This window comes from Lynx canadensis, chromosome E2, assembly GCF_007474595.2.
Source record: "Lynx canadensis isolate LIC74 chromosome E2, mLynCan4.pri.v2, whole genome shotgun sequence".
NCBI classification, from domain to species: Eukaryota; Metazoa; Chordata; class Mammalia; order Carnivora; family Felidae; genus Lynx; species Lynx canadensis.
Genome location: NC_044317.1, coordinates 58,956,991 through 58,971,622, shown reverse-complemented (window position 1 = coordinate 58,971,622; position 14,632 = coordinate 58,956,991). Strand labels below are relative to the sequence as shown.

The following is a 14,632-nucleotide window of genomic DNA, read 5'->3' as shown; positions in this document are numbered from 1 at the left end:
ATCCATGATAGCATATTCTCTCTCTGCATTTAGTCCTACAAAACTGTTGTGTCTGCTTTTGAAACATCTTCAATTGAATTTCTACTTTCTCTAATGGCCACTGCCACCCTGGCCCAAGACACCTTTATTTCTCCCAAGGGATGCCAGAATGGCCTCTTAACTGGTCTCCCCATACCTATTCATTTATTCTGTCTGGACCACAAAACACTTCAGCAACAATGATGAAATGTCAATGGGATTATTTTTACTCCGTCCCCTTTCAAACAAATGGCTTATTCTTTGTTATTAAAATTATTTTCAAGATGCTGTGTTGTCCAACTTGTAGTCCACTTCCCCATATTTATCTCTTGTCTTGTTCCCTCAAGTTCTTCATGCTCTAGCCAAGCTCTTTGTTAAAGGCTTCATGATGCTCCTGTCTTCTGCTCATCATGTGCTATGTGCTTCTCTAACTATGCCCAGTTGGCTTGGCTAGCTTCTTTTCTTCATATTTGTTTCAGCCTGAACTTCACTTCTTCTAGGAAGTAATTCTGGCCTTCGCTTTCCTCTGGTCTGGAATAGGAACCTCTCCTTTTTCTACACCATTAAAAAAATCACCCGTTTATTCCTCTTCCTTGCTGCACTGGAAACTATGAATTCTCATGGGTCACATGCCAGAGATTTAAAGATATGTTAAATAATGAGTCCTGTCTTTGTCACCTGTAAGCTCATGAACTGGGTCATGTTGTAGAACTTGGTAGAAACTCTATTTTATTTTATTTTTTATATAGAGAGGGAGGGAGCCAAAACATAAGAGACTCTTAAAAACTGAGAACAAACTGAGGGTGGTTGAGGGGTAGGAGGGAGGAGAGGGTGGGTGATGGGTATTGAGGAGGGCACCTGTTGGGATGAGCACTTAGTGTTGTATGGAAACCAATTTGACAATAAATTATATTTATTTAATATGAAATTTATTGTCAAATTGGTTTCCATACAACACCCAGTGCTCATCTCAACAGGTGCCCTCCTCAGTGTCCATCACCAAGTTTCCCCTCTCCTCCACCCCCATCAACCCTCAGTTTGTTCTCAGTATTTAAGAGAATCTAATGGTTTGCCTCCCTCCCTCTCTGTAACTTTTTCCCCCTTTACCTCTGCCATGGTCTTCTGTTAAGTTTCTCAGGATCCACCTATGAGTGCAAACATATGGTATCTGTCTTTCTCTGACTGACTTATTTCACTTAGCATAATACCCTCCAGTTCCATCCACGTTGCTACAAATGGCCAGGATTTCATTCTTTCTCATTGCCAAGAAATATTCCATGGTATATATAAACCACATCTTCTTCATCCATTAGTCATAGAACCTCTATTTTAGCTTCTTCAATGGGGAACCTATTTCATGGAATGGGTTTGAGACTCAATGACAGGGCAGTTTCAACATAGTGCCTCATCTAGAGTACTGACTCAGTAAACATCACCCATCATTTTAATTTTAGAGCCCTAATTTCCTGTGAATCAATTAGGGCTTTTTTTGTTTTCCACACAGGGCTTTTTTGAAGCTCTGAAAGGATAGCTTCTCTTAAAGTCCTTTGAACTTCAGATAGATGCAGAGTTACAGCTAGGCATTTAGGGCCAATCTGACTGCTCACCCTTGGGACTCTTTTCTAAGTTTTCTGTCCACAGTTGAAGAAGAGAATTCCTCCTGATAAAGGAGGGCTATTATTTTTTTCTACCTTTCTCCTAAATACCCTAAGATAGTCACACAATATGATCTGAATACATTGCTATAATATGGACACCAAGAGTCTGACAATATCAATCCTTAGAGTTCCTTGGGCCTTAGTCCTTCAGCTTGGGGCAAGAAATATGGGATACACCCACTGTACATCCACCATATTGTTCTCAATAAGTGAATGAAGCTTTGTTGATCCCTTTCTATACGTTGTGTTGTTGAAACTTTGCAACAGCACATGTAAGCATTAGTGTTCCAAGATGTGGAATCCAAGGGTCAGAATAAAAGGGGATTTGCTCAAAGTCACACAGAACAAGTAGAAGGTCCAGAGCTCAAGCTTAGCACTTAGGACTCCAAATCCTATCTACTAACTTCAACCAAATTCTGTCCAGGTAGAGGGTCTATCTACTCAATTCTTCTCTTCCACTGTTTCACAGGGGAGAGACTACTCTAATTTCCAGCCAGGTAGGATGACCATTGAGTGACTTCTCACAGTTCAGACTCACGCTGTGGAGATGGACCCAATTAGACATCAAGGATACCTTCCCCGTTCCCATGGGGGCTTGATGTCATCTCCTTTCTCTCCTACCCCCAGATTTGCCCCACGTCTTACTCACTTTTCATCTCTTTCCTTGCCTTCTCAGAGAGTATGGACAGGTTCATCTTTTCAAAGATGTGAATAGATATTTTCCAGGCAAGAGATTCTCTATAATGCTCATGCAACAGGGAGGCTAGATGTTCCACATTGGCACCGTTTACTTCAACCCACGGAAAAGAGCACATTGCCAGTTCTGAAGCATTTTCCATGAGCAATTCCTTAAATGTCTGAAATTCTTCCTTTCCTAGCTGCTTGAAACACCACTGCAGTCCATAGTTGGAAAAGGAGGGTAGTTTGGCTTCCCGCATCTTAGTGCAAGGCTGAGAGCTCAGGTTTTGATGGAAAAGTGGATTCTTTGGTAATATGGAGCAAATGACACCTGTGGAAGAGTAGTAAGATTCAAAAGAGGATCTTGCATCAAATTCTCAAGTTCATACAACCAACCTCAGTTAACTCACTAGAAACAACATTCTCTGTTCCTTTTGTGAAACACACAGAAAAGCCCCATTCATGGGTAACAATTCTTTATAGACTTAAAATTACTTGACTTCATATCTGTTTATCTCATTACAAGAATATAAGCTCTGGGATGTTTTGCTGCCCTTATCCCTAGTTCCCCAAACACCACCCAGTATAGGGTCAAATTCAAAACACTTAAAAGAATACATAAACACTAATTTGAAAGGATATGTGCACCGTATGTTTATTGCAGCATTACCTACAATAACCAAATTATGGAAGCAACTCAACTGTCCATCGATAGATGAATGAGTAAAGAAGGTGTGTGTATATGTACACACACACACACACTTGGATATTATTCAGCCATGACAAAGGACAAAATCTTGAGATACCCAACACCATGGATGGAGCTAGAGAGCATTATGCTAAATGAAATATGTCAGACTGAGAAAAACAAATAACATGATTTCAGTTGTATGTGGAATTTAAGAAATAAAAAACAAATGAGCAATTGAAAAGGAAAAAAAGAGAAAGAGGCAAACCAAGAAACAGACTCAAGGATATTAAGAGAACACACTGATGGCTACAAGAGAGGAGATGGGTGGGGGTGATGGGCAAACAGGTGATGGGTATTAAGGAGGGCACTTATGTGATAAGCACTAGGTGTTGTATGAAATTGTTGAATCACTATATGATACACCGGAAACTAGTATTACACTTATATTAACTATACTGGAATTATTAAAATCAACAATAAAAAAACCCCAAAACACTTATCAGTGATGCTCTTGGCTAATGTAGCTATACTCATGAAAACTGGCAAATAAGTTACCACCACTTACTGAAAATTAGTCACACTGTTTATTACTAGTGTTACGTTTATTTTTGAGAGAGAGAGACAGAGACAGAGAGACAGAGAGAGAGACAGAGACAGCATGAGCAGGGGAGGGGCAGAGAGAGAGGGAGACACAGAATCTGAAGCAGGTTCCAGGCTCTGAGCTGTCAGCACAGAGTCCAATACGGGGCTCGAACCCACCACGATCTCATGGTTCGAAATCATGACGAAATCAGACCCTCAACTGAGCCACCCAGGCTCCCCTATTATTATTTTTTTAAAGTAGGCTCTACATCCAATGTGGGGCTTGAACTCATGTCCCTGAGATCAAGAGTTGCATGCTCTACCAACTGAGCCAGGCAGGTGCCCCAGTCACACAGTTTTTAGAGCAGTTGATTCCTTCTGTGTCTGTTAACGTAATATGAAGTTACATAAACATAGTAAGGAGTTGTGGTATAAAAATAAATGGGTAAACGTTTGAAAATGTTATTTGACAAGGATATTCTATCTAGAAAATATAATAAAAAGATAAACAACCTGATTAAAAATGGGCAAATGATCTGAATAGGCATTTCTCCAAAGAAGATCTACAATTGGCAAATAAGCACATGACAAGATGCTCAACCTCCTTGGCCATCAGAACAGATTCTACACCCCTGACCCCCTCCATCAGCTTGTTCTGTACATGGATGTCCATGACCTGTACCATGCATTTCTTCTCAGAATCGTCTAGGCTGGTCAGTGGTGACAAACATTTTGTACTTGTTAGGAATGCTCCAGGAAGAATTCTTAAAACTAGCAAATCTCCTCTTCCATTATTTATGGCCTCTATAAGCAGGGACAACCAATACCAATTGGGCATTTTGGGGCTGTTCTGGTCTTGCTCAGCCATTGGTTTGTGGTGGAAAATAAAGCAATCAAAGGGATATCATGTAATAAAAAACTTTAAGGGCTCAAGTAGACGGCAACTTGATTTTTTCCCCATGAGCCATAGTAGAGTGGAGGTTAGCTGTGCTGGATATTCCTATACTTGCTGTGCTTCTAGGTCTGATTTGTAGATACCCAGTGAGGTCCTCTCGAGCTCCTTCCTGGTACTTGGAAGCATGTCACCAAGGTGCAACCAGATTGTAAGGTACATGTCTGGTCAAACTCGGAGTTTTGTTGTTGCTGCCTAGGTAGACGGGGCATCTACTCTCTGTGCCCTTAACTTACACACTGGATTCTGGTAGTTTCTCTCTGCTGCTCCCCTGCCATTCTCTACATGCAGTTTTAAGGAGGGGGTGGTGACTAAGATTACTTCAATTTACAATGAGAGAGCTGGAGGATAAAGAAACTGAAGATTATAAAATACAGTTAAAACCTTGGATTGCGAGGAACTTGTTCTGTGAGTGTTCCACAAGATGAGCAAGCATTTCTTTATTTTTTATTTATTTATTTATTTATTTTTAACATTTATTTATTTTTGAGACAGAGAGCATGAACAGGGGAGGGTCAGAGAAAGAGGGAGACACAGAATCTGAAACAGGCTCCAGGCTCTGAGCTGTTAGCACAGAGCCTGATGCAGGACTCGAACCCACGGACCGTGAGATCATGACCGTGAGATCATGACCTGAGCTTAACCGACTGAACCACCCAGTCGCCCCAGAGCAACCATTTCTAATAAATTTTAACTTAACAAGCAGTGTCTTGCAGTATGAGTAGTACGTGATGCTGAAGGTCACATGGTCACAACTGAGCCAATGCTTCTTGAAATTCACCTTGATATACAAGTGCTTTGGATTACAGGCATATTTCTGGAATGAATTAAGCTCACAAACCAAGGTTTTACTGTACATGGAAGGAAACGTGGAAGGAAGGGCTCTGGGCTGGTGAAAGAGGGGGACACAGATGCTACTGTGACAAAATGGTAGTTTTCCTAAGCTAGAGTATTTCAAACACTGCTTTCAGAGATGAAGCGGTCTACATGGGCACAAGTTTTCCCCCTAGGATATAGGACACAGGGGATCACAAATGTCTGGTTTATGAGAATTACATCTTTTTTTTTTTTTTTTCAACGTTTATTTATTTTTGGGACAGAGAGAGACAGAGCATGAACGGGGGAGGGGCAGAGAGAGAGGGAGACACAGAATCGGAAACAGGCTCCAGGCTCCGAGCCATCAGCCCAGAGCCTGACGCGGGGCTCGAACTCACGGACCGCGAGATCGTGACCTGGCTGAAGTCGGACGCTTAACCGACTGCGCCACCCAGGCGCCCCGAGAATTACATCTTAAAACAGTTCAGAGATGGTAGTCAGACCATTATCATAGACTGACCAGCTGCCTGGAGAAGCAAGTAGAGTGGTTGGGACAGAGAGCTAATGGCCCACAAAACTGAAAACGATCAGCCCTTTGCAGAAAGTCCACTGACTTCTGCTCTTAAAAAAAAAAAAAAAGCTTCAACATTGGGGTGCCTGGGTGACTCAGTTGGTTAAGCATCTGACTCTTGGTTTTGGCTCCATTCATGATCTCACAGTTTGTGGGCTCTGTGCCAACAGTGCAGAGCCTGCTTGGGATTCTCTCTTTCTCCCTCTCTCTCTGCCCCTCCCCAACTTGCTCTTTCTCTTTCAAAATAAATAAACCTAAAAAAATTTAAAACTAAAATTTCCTAGGGGCGCCTGGGTGGCGCAGTCGGTTAAGCGTCCGACTTCAGCCAGGTCACGATCTCACGGTCCGTGAGTTCGAGCCCCGCGTCAGGCTCTGGGCTGATGGCTCGGAGCCTGGAGCCTGTTTCCGATTCTGTGTCTCCCTCTCTCTCTGCCCCTCCCCCGTTCATGCTCTGTCTCTGTCTGTCCCAAAAATAAATAAAAACGTTGAAGAAGAAAAACAAAATTAAAAAAAAAAAAACTAAAATTTCCTATTTTTCCCCCTCCAACATAAAACAACCTGGATACGTGGAGATGGAAAACAAAACACCCCTCTCACCCTGCCCCAATCTCCCAACTATTCGGTTAAGTGGTGACTAAATGAATATGGGAAGCTCATTTAAAGGAGAATAAATTTCAGATGGCCACACCTGCACACGGGTATAGACATGATTTGAATTGAACGTTTGCCTTATCGTGCAAAGCAATCAAAGGAACAAGTAGAGAACTGTGGCTGTAAAAAGTCACAAAAGTCTCAGTGGTCTCAGGAAGGTTATTTTTAGGATGGGATGCTTGACAAAGTTTATATGCTCAGAGGGAAGAGTAAGTAAAAGTAGAAGCAGGAAACAAAACAATTAAATGAGTACTTACTCTTTTCTAAATCCCTTCTTAGGCAATTTACAGCAACTCATTAATACTTTCCATCAGTAATGTGGATACACAAAGAGTGTTACTGTCTTCACTTTACAGAGTGTTTTAGGAAAAAGCATTTTAACGCACATCTGATTATAATGCTCCACCTCTTCCAACACATCCCAGGAGGGAGCTGATAATCAAACCCAACAGAGTAGGAGGAAAGCACAGGTGGAGGGACTGGCCTGGGGAAGGCAGATGGACCCCTTCCCCTGGAAAGCTGAAGAGGGATTGGGGAGAAGGTAAGGACATTATTCCCACAAAGGGCAGGGTTGTAGGTTGGAAAGATGTAGAGTAAGACTGGTGGTTAATATTATTTTCTGTAAATAAATGACTAGCCAAAGCTTCCCCTTTGTCTTTATCCTTTATTCTATCTATGTCTTGCAATGGCTTTCTGCACCGGGTCTTGAATGATCCCATAGAAGTGGTCAAGATCACAGGGCTTGAGATCTATCACATGCAGTTTTGAATGTTGATTCAGCCCTTGCTACTTCAGGCAAAGCCATTTATTCCTCCGTGACTCAGTTTCCCCATGTGACAACACCCTCAGGACTGTATAGCGCTTCAATAACTGTAACCCTTCCCTGTGTGGTTAACATATGATTAGCACCTTAATTATAATTAACATATAATTAACACAGTGACAACCCTGAGCTCCCACAAGACCTGGTCCAGACATCAGCTGATCTTGAACTTAGAGTCACAGCACCCCCCACTCTGTCCTCTATTTTAGACCTAGAGACTGGGAAGGATTAAAGGAATGTACTGAAGGAACACAAACAAACGTGAAAAATATTCTTTTATCAAAATGGGGAAATGGGATGCCTCATTCTTTCAAAGCATATCTTTGGTTCTTGGGCTCTGGCTAGTCTAAATAGAGAGTGTGGGCACACAGAGCCAAGCTCAAGGAATAAGTCCTAACCAGTGCTAGAGAAAGAAAGAATATGAAAGCTAGGAACAAGAGAAAATACTCACCAACTCGCCTCCAAAATCAGAGCCCGCTCCCCGGCCAATGGGCAACCACACGGTGAGGGTCTTTGGGGAATCCTGGGTCAGTGACGTTGTTGCTTTCCATTGGTTGTCCTGGGCTCTGAATGGCCAGCTCCAGGGTAGATGTGGAGCAGCTGTCTTCTGCACCTGTCCTTGCACTATTGAAGATGCTGCCTCATCCTTAGCACACCTGTGCTCAGCCCTCACCTGGTTGTCCCAAGGCAATGTTCTTATTTTACACAACCTGCATTTACTGACCAGTGCCTAATGCCACTGCTGTTGTCTGTTCAGTTGACTTTCTCCATAAACTCTTTTTAAAATATTTATTTATTTTGAGAGAGAGAGAGAGAATCCCAGACTCCATGATGTCAGCGTAGAGCCCAATGTGGGGCTCAAATTCACAAACTACGAGATCATGACCTGAGCCGGAGTCAGACACTCAACTAACTGAGCCACCTAGGCACCCCTCTCCATAAAACTCTTACCTGGATTCCCTTTGAACTCATCGTAAGCATTCCTGTTTGTTATCAAAAGAACAGTCTCCGAAATTCTCCCCTTCTGAAGTGTCCATCTTGGGCAATAGAAGTACTAGCCATTTTGTGCCTTGAGTCTCCACGTTAATGGTTGTCTCCTGGAATTTTCCCATCCTTCCCCCTGCCCTCCTTGCTTTACTGAAATATAACTGACAACACTATGTAAGTTCAAGCTACACAATGTATTGCTTTGACACACTGATTCACTGAAAAGTGATTGCCAGCAATGCTAACAGATACCTCCTATTCCAGTAGTTCCCAAACTTCACCCCAGGTTAGAATCATCTGGGAGAATTCTAAAACCCCTGATGCCCAAGCCACACCCTACTCCTATTAAGTCTGGATGTCTGGGGCTGGCAGCCAGGCAACAGTGCTTTTATTAAAGATTCCCAGGTAAGACCCTGTGCCACAAAGACTGGGGACATTGTCACACTTTCAAGCCCGGCTATTTTCAAGGCACATTCCCCTACTGCTTTAGCAAAGGGGTGTCTCCTGGGCCCTTGTGGGGAACCTGTCAGTGGGTGGATTCTCTGGCTTTCTGTTGCCCCCAGGCAAGGCAGTTCAGGGCAGCCCCACCTCATTCACTGTGGATCCTAGTGGTGGTACATTATGATCAGCTCCAGCTGTTAAATTCTGGGCTCTGGAGAACAAATCAAAGCAAATGAAATTTGCAAATGACATATTGGATAAAGGGTTAGTATCCAAAATCTATAAAGAACTTATGAAACTCAACACCCCAAAAGCAAATAATCCAGTGAAGAAATGGGCAAAATACATGAACATTTTTCCAAAGAAGACGTCCAGATGGTTAACAGACACGTGCAAAGATGCTCAACATCACTCATCATCAGGGAAATACAAATCAAAACCACAATGAGATGTTACCTCACACCTGTCAGAATGGCTAACATTAACAACTCAGGAAACAACAGATGTTGGCAATGATGTGGAGAAAGGAGAACCCTTTTTTACTGCTGGTGGAAATACAAACTGGGGCAGCCACTCTGGAAAACAGTATGGAGGTTCCTCAAAAAATTACAAATAGAACTACTCTATGACCCAGCAATTGCACTACTAAGTATTTATCCAAAGGTTACAAAAACACTAATTCAAAGGGGCACATGGACCCCAGTGTCTATAGCAGTGCTATCAACAATAGCCAAACTATGGAAAGAGCCCAAATGTCCATCGACTGATGAATGAATAAAGAAGATGTGGTACATATATACAATGGACTATTACTCGTCGATGAAAAAGAATGAAATCTTGCCATTTGCAACAATGTGGTTGGAACTGGAAGGTATTATGCTAAGCGAAATTAGAGAAAGACAAGTATCATATGATTTCACTCATCTATGAATTTAAGAAACACAACAGATCAACATAAGGGAAAGAAAAATAAGATAAAAACAGAGAGGGAGGCAAACCATAAGAGACTCTTAAATACAGAGAACAACCTGAGGGTTGCTGTAGGGGAGGTGGATGGGGGGGATGGGCTAAATGGGTGATGGGCACTAAGGAGGGTACTTGTTGGGGTGAACACTGGGTGTTATAAGTATGTGATGAATCAGTGTGTTCTACTCCTGAAGCCAATATTATACTATATGTTAACCAACTTGAATTTAAATAAATAAATTTTGAAAACCAAAAAAAAAAGCAAATTTTAAATGGAAGATTGGATTACCTTTATTTTTCTCTATGCTTTAATGATGGGGTGGAGGTGGGGTTGAGGATTCCAACTGCTCTGACTTTTGTAATGAAACCCTTCTGGAGACCAGAGAACCAATGCAGATAATACCTGATCGTTACTTTGTATAGAAAAACATGAGTTTTCTATACAATTTTTTTTAAAAAAAATTTTTTTTAAGGTTTATTTATTTTTTTGAGACAGAGAGAGACAGAGCATGAACGGGGGAGGGTCAGAGAGTGAGGGAGACACAGAATCCGAAACGGGCTCCAGGCTCCGAGCTGTCAGCACAGAGCCTGACGCGGGGCTCGAACTCACCGTGAGATCATGACCCGAGCCAAAGTCGGACGCTCAACCAACTGAGCCACCCAGACGCCCCAAAACATGAGTTTTTCAAAAGAAAAATATCGTATGGCTGCCTCTATATCTTTGAGTTCCAAATGCTGTCCTAACTCCTTCATTCATGTACGACATGATTTAGACCTGGAAAGTTCAGACTGCCCTGTGATGTATAGTCCCTTCCTGTGAGGTTGGAGGGGAGGTCATCTGCATATTACTAGAGTTTCTCAAAGTTCTGTGGACCACGAGGAGACAGAGCATGTAGGGAACCACTCTCTAGAGCAAGGATCTAGTTCAGCCTGCTATGTGTCCAAGAAACATTTGCCTTAATTTGTTTTATTGTATTAATACACTAAAATCATTTTTAGAAGTTCAGTTTTTAAAAAGTTTATTAATTTTTGAGAGAACGAGAGAGAGAGAGAGAAAGAATCCCAAGCAGGCTCCACACCCAGCACGGGGCTTGAACTCACAACTGTGAGATCATGACCTGAGCTGAAACCAAGAGTTGGATGCTCAGCCAACTTAGCCACCCCAGTGCCCCTGAGTTTTCTTCCATTGATCTACTAGTCTACTGGTAAATAAATAACACTTGAAAAGCTTTCACATTGCATTTATGTATACATTTTTAATTAAATTCTTCTGATATCCTCATAGGCAATTCAGATACTTCCCAGAGACAATATTAACATGACAAATTCAAGGACTTCCAGAAGCCAGGGGTGGAAGAGGGCTGGTTTCCCCAACTCAGTGACTAATCCATGTCTAATACATGAACGTCAACATCTCCAAGGGAGCTGTTTAGAGGTCATGCCCCACACCATTTTCCAGAAACAATTGGGCCATTCCAGACCCAGAATGGCCCACAGAATAGGCCAAAATTCCCCAGGTTTTATCTAGGAAAAAAATACCCAGGGTGGGGTCACCAGATCACTCCATCCATCTTGCCTCCTCCCAGTACTCAATGCTCCAGTCCTGTATGATCCTCAGGACTTCATTCTTCACAGCTGGGCCCTCCAGCCTTGTCATTGTCTCTGCTGCATAGTTCTGCTTCGTCTCCCTGTGAAGGACAAGAATCAGGCTTTGTTGTCTCACATTTGGTGTGCGTGTGTGTGTGTGTGTTCCTAGAAACGTACACAGAACCTTGAAGACAGAAGTGCACCACGCTGGAGACCACTCTGGTCCCATGCTGCAAACCAAGACCAGACTACTGCTCTGGGGAGTCAGGGATGGTGGCCGAGGTCCTCCGTCCAACCACTTACTAAGTGTGGTCAGCAGCCTCAGATGGCCCAGTGATTCTGCCCTGTTATTTTCACTTTGGTGGAGTCTCCTCCCTTCTTGGGCTATTGTTGGTCTGTGTCACCAGCAGAATAGGGCAGGCATGATGGATGCCACTTTCAACTGAAGAGATCAAAGACTGAGGTCTTTTTTTGGGTGTCCTCTCTCTGTCTCTCACTTGTTCTGGAGGAAGCCAGCTGCATTGTCATGAGCAGCCATACAGAGAGTAATCGAGGCCTCCTGCCAACAGCCACATGGGTGAGCATAGAAATCACTCTTCTAAGTCTCCATCATACCCTGTCAGTGAAGACCGTGAGCTAGAACTACCCAGCCAAACCGCTCCCATTGTTCTGACCCTTGGAAACGTTACAAGAAAATTAACGTGTGTTGCCTTAAGTGATTAAGCTTTGCAGTAATTTGTTATGGAGCAATGGATAATGAAAACTCCAGATACCCTTAAAACCTCCACCCAGAATCCACCGCTGACTGAGAACGCTGTGGTGTCACATCTCCATGGAGGAAGCCGCCATCCCAGTTCACAGATGGGGAAACTGAGACTCAGAGAGGTAAAGGAACTTGTTCACAGTCATATGGCTGGTAAGTGGTGACTCACTCAGTTAACACAAGGAGGGAAGGTGAAGGACAGAAGGAAGTTAAAATCTGACAGGAGAGTGCAGGCCAATGTTCCCAACAGGCACCAGGAAAATATAAATCCCCAGGAAATGAGAGGAAAATCAGCAACAGCTGCAATAGCTTTTTAGGTCCAGAGTTTCCCTCTTGTCCAGGAGCTTTGCTTGGGCTGTTGTTTTTCTGCACAGGGAACCCAACAGAGACTTACAAAACAGCCCTCGCTTTCCACTTGCGCTGCTGAAAAGCCTCCTTCAGGAGCAGTATGCCCCTGCACCCGATGTCAGTCTTACTCACGTCCAGGTATCTCAGGCTCTGGTTGTAGAGCAGCATGGAGGCCATAGCCTGGCAACAGACACAGGTGAATAGGCACCTTTCCAACCTGTGGGGTGGGAGCAGACAGTAGACAAGTGGCCACGCCCCACATCGGAGAGCTCAGCCAATCCGAACCCTGGAAATCAAGCCAGGTGGCTACGCCCCACATCGGAGAGCTCAGCCAATCCGAATCCTGGAAATCACACCCCCTGGAATGAGGCATTTCCTTCCAAACATGTGTTAAGTACGTGTTACAGATGCGTCAGTTTTTTTCTTGTAGTTGAGGATGGCTGTCCAGGGTAGGCTATAAAAGTCCTACCTCCAAGAAGTGAGGAGCCACACAATCTCTTTTAGAAATTGATTGTCACTGTGCATTAGCTTTGTTCATTCAAAAAATATTTATTTAGCACCACCTGTGTACCAAGGCACACAACCATGAAGAAAACAGCATCCCTGGCTTCCTGGAACTCATAGTTGATTGGGGGTGGTGGGGGGCAGGCAGGTCACCAGATAAATATATGCAAAGAGCATGGTTTCAGTATTCTAGAAAGATACCTTTGCCCTCACAGGCAGTGTTCATGGCAAAAGGGAGAGACAGGTCCAGAAAGGAGCTGAGTCACAGAAGTGCTGTGTATCATAAATTCAGAACAGGCATATAAGAGGAAGTGGTGCGTGGGTGAGCGAAAGGTACAAGAAGGGGGTGGTTTTGGCTCCCATCTTTGAACAAGGAGTACAATCTCCCCAGGAGCAAGGCTATTATAAGCAGTGCAGAGCAGACATAACAGAGGAGGCCTTGGGATCCCTGTGTCTCCTACTCGTGCACTGTTTCCTTTCATTCCGAGTGCTTGCCTCCCCTGCCCTGTGCATCTCTGCTAGCCCATAAATGACAAGCTGGGAACTGCTGCACAAGCCAAAACTACAAGGGCATCACTCAGCTTTGCCTTAGTTTATAAAGGCCCTGACTTTCTTTCTGTCATGTAGGTCCCTGGTCCTCCCTGTGCACACCAGCCAAAAAGTTCCCTAACCTCATTTAGAGTCACTTAAATCATTTCCTTTTGACAGAAGGAGGCAAGTCGTTCTAAATTAATTATTTTTTAAAAGCTTTTATTTTTTATTAAATAAAAAAATGTTTATTTCTTTTTGAGAGAGTGTGTGCGAGCAGGGGAGGGGCAGAGAGAGAGGGAGACACAGAGTCTGAAGCAGGCTCTAGGCTCTAGGCTCTGAGCTGTCAGCACAGAGCCGGATGTGGGGCTTGAACTCACAAACTATGAGATCATGGCCTGAGCTGAAGTCGGATGCTAAACCGACTGAGCCACCCAGATGCCCCCAGATTGTATTTTTAACTAATCTCCACACCCAACGTTGGGCTGTAACATACAATCCTGAGATCAAGAGCTGCAAAGCATCCCTAAATAATTCTAATTATAAATAAGACGCACAGGTATGTGAGGACTGTTTTTAAAATGAAAAGAATAAGCAATAGAAGTCTGGGTTCTTCTTGGGAAGAATGAAGATGTTGATGGCTTTTCTACAAGACTAGAATTCTATAGAATGAAATCTAGGGGATTTTTAGATCAAGAAGTTTAGGATACAGAGGGGTCTATGAATTTCATACTCAGTCAAGTTACTGCCCATCAGTGAAAAGTAGTAGATTTTGAAAAGTAGTCTCACACAAGCAAAGGCTTAGAGAACACTACATAAATGCTCATCTGGAAATTTATTTCATTCTTTTTGTTTGTTTGTTTTTCAAGTTTGTTTGTTTGTTTGTTTATTATTGTTTTTAATATTAAATTTATTGTCAAATTGGTTTCCATACAACACCTAGTGCTCATCCCAACAGGTGCCCTCCTCAATGCCCATCAGCCACTATTTCATCCTTGAAAATGTAATTCACTCAATTTAAGAGATAAATCAGTATTTAAAACCCAAGATTAAATTTCTGGAGAAAAA

General features: G+C 43.0%; 1 protein-coding gene across 1 annotated transcript in view; it reads right to left on the bottom strand.

The window, feature by feature from the left end:
• The window catches only part of NLRP5 (NLR family pyrin domain containing 5), a 54,065-nt gene that overhangs the window by 29,847 nt on the left and 9,586 nt on the right, over nucleotides 1–14,632 (bottom strand). Inside the window, exons 2-3 of the mRNA XM_030297389.1 lie at nucleotides 12,579–12,712; nucleotides 2,326–2,717 (exon numbers count right to left, since the gene is read on the bottom strand). Coding sequence (XP_030153249.1) covers nucleotides 2,326–2,717; nucleotides 12,579–12,712 — 526 coding nt within the window. The remainder of the gene's footprint in view (nucleotides 1–2,325; nucleotides 2,718–12,578; nucleotides 12,713–14,632) is intronic.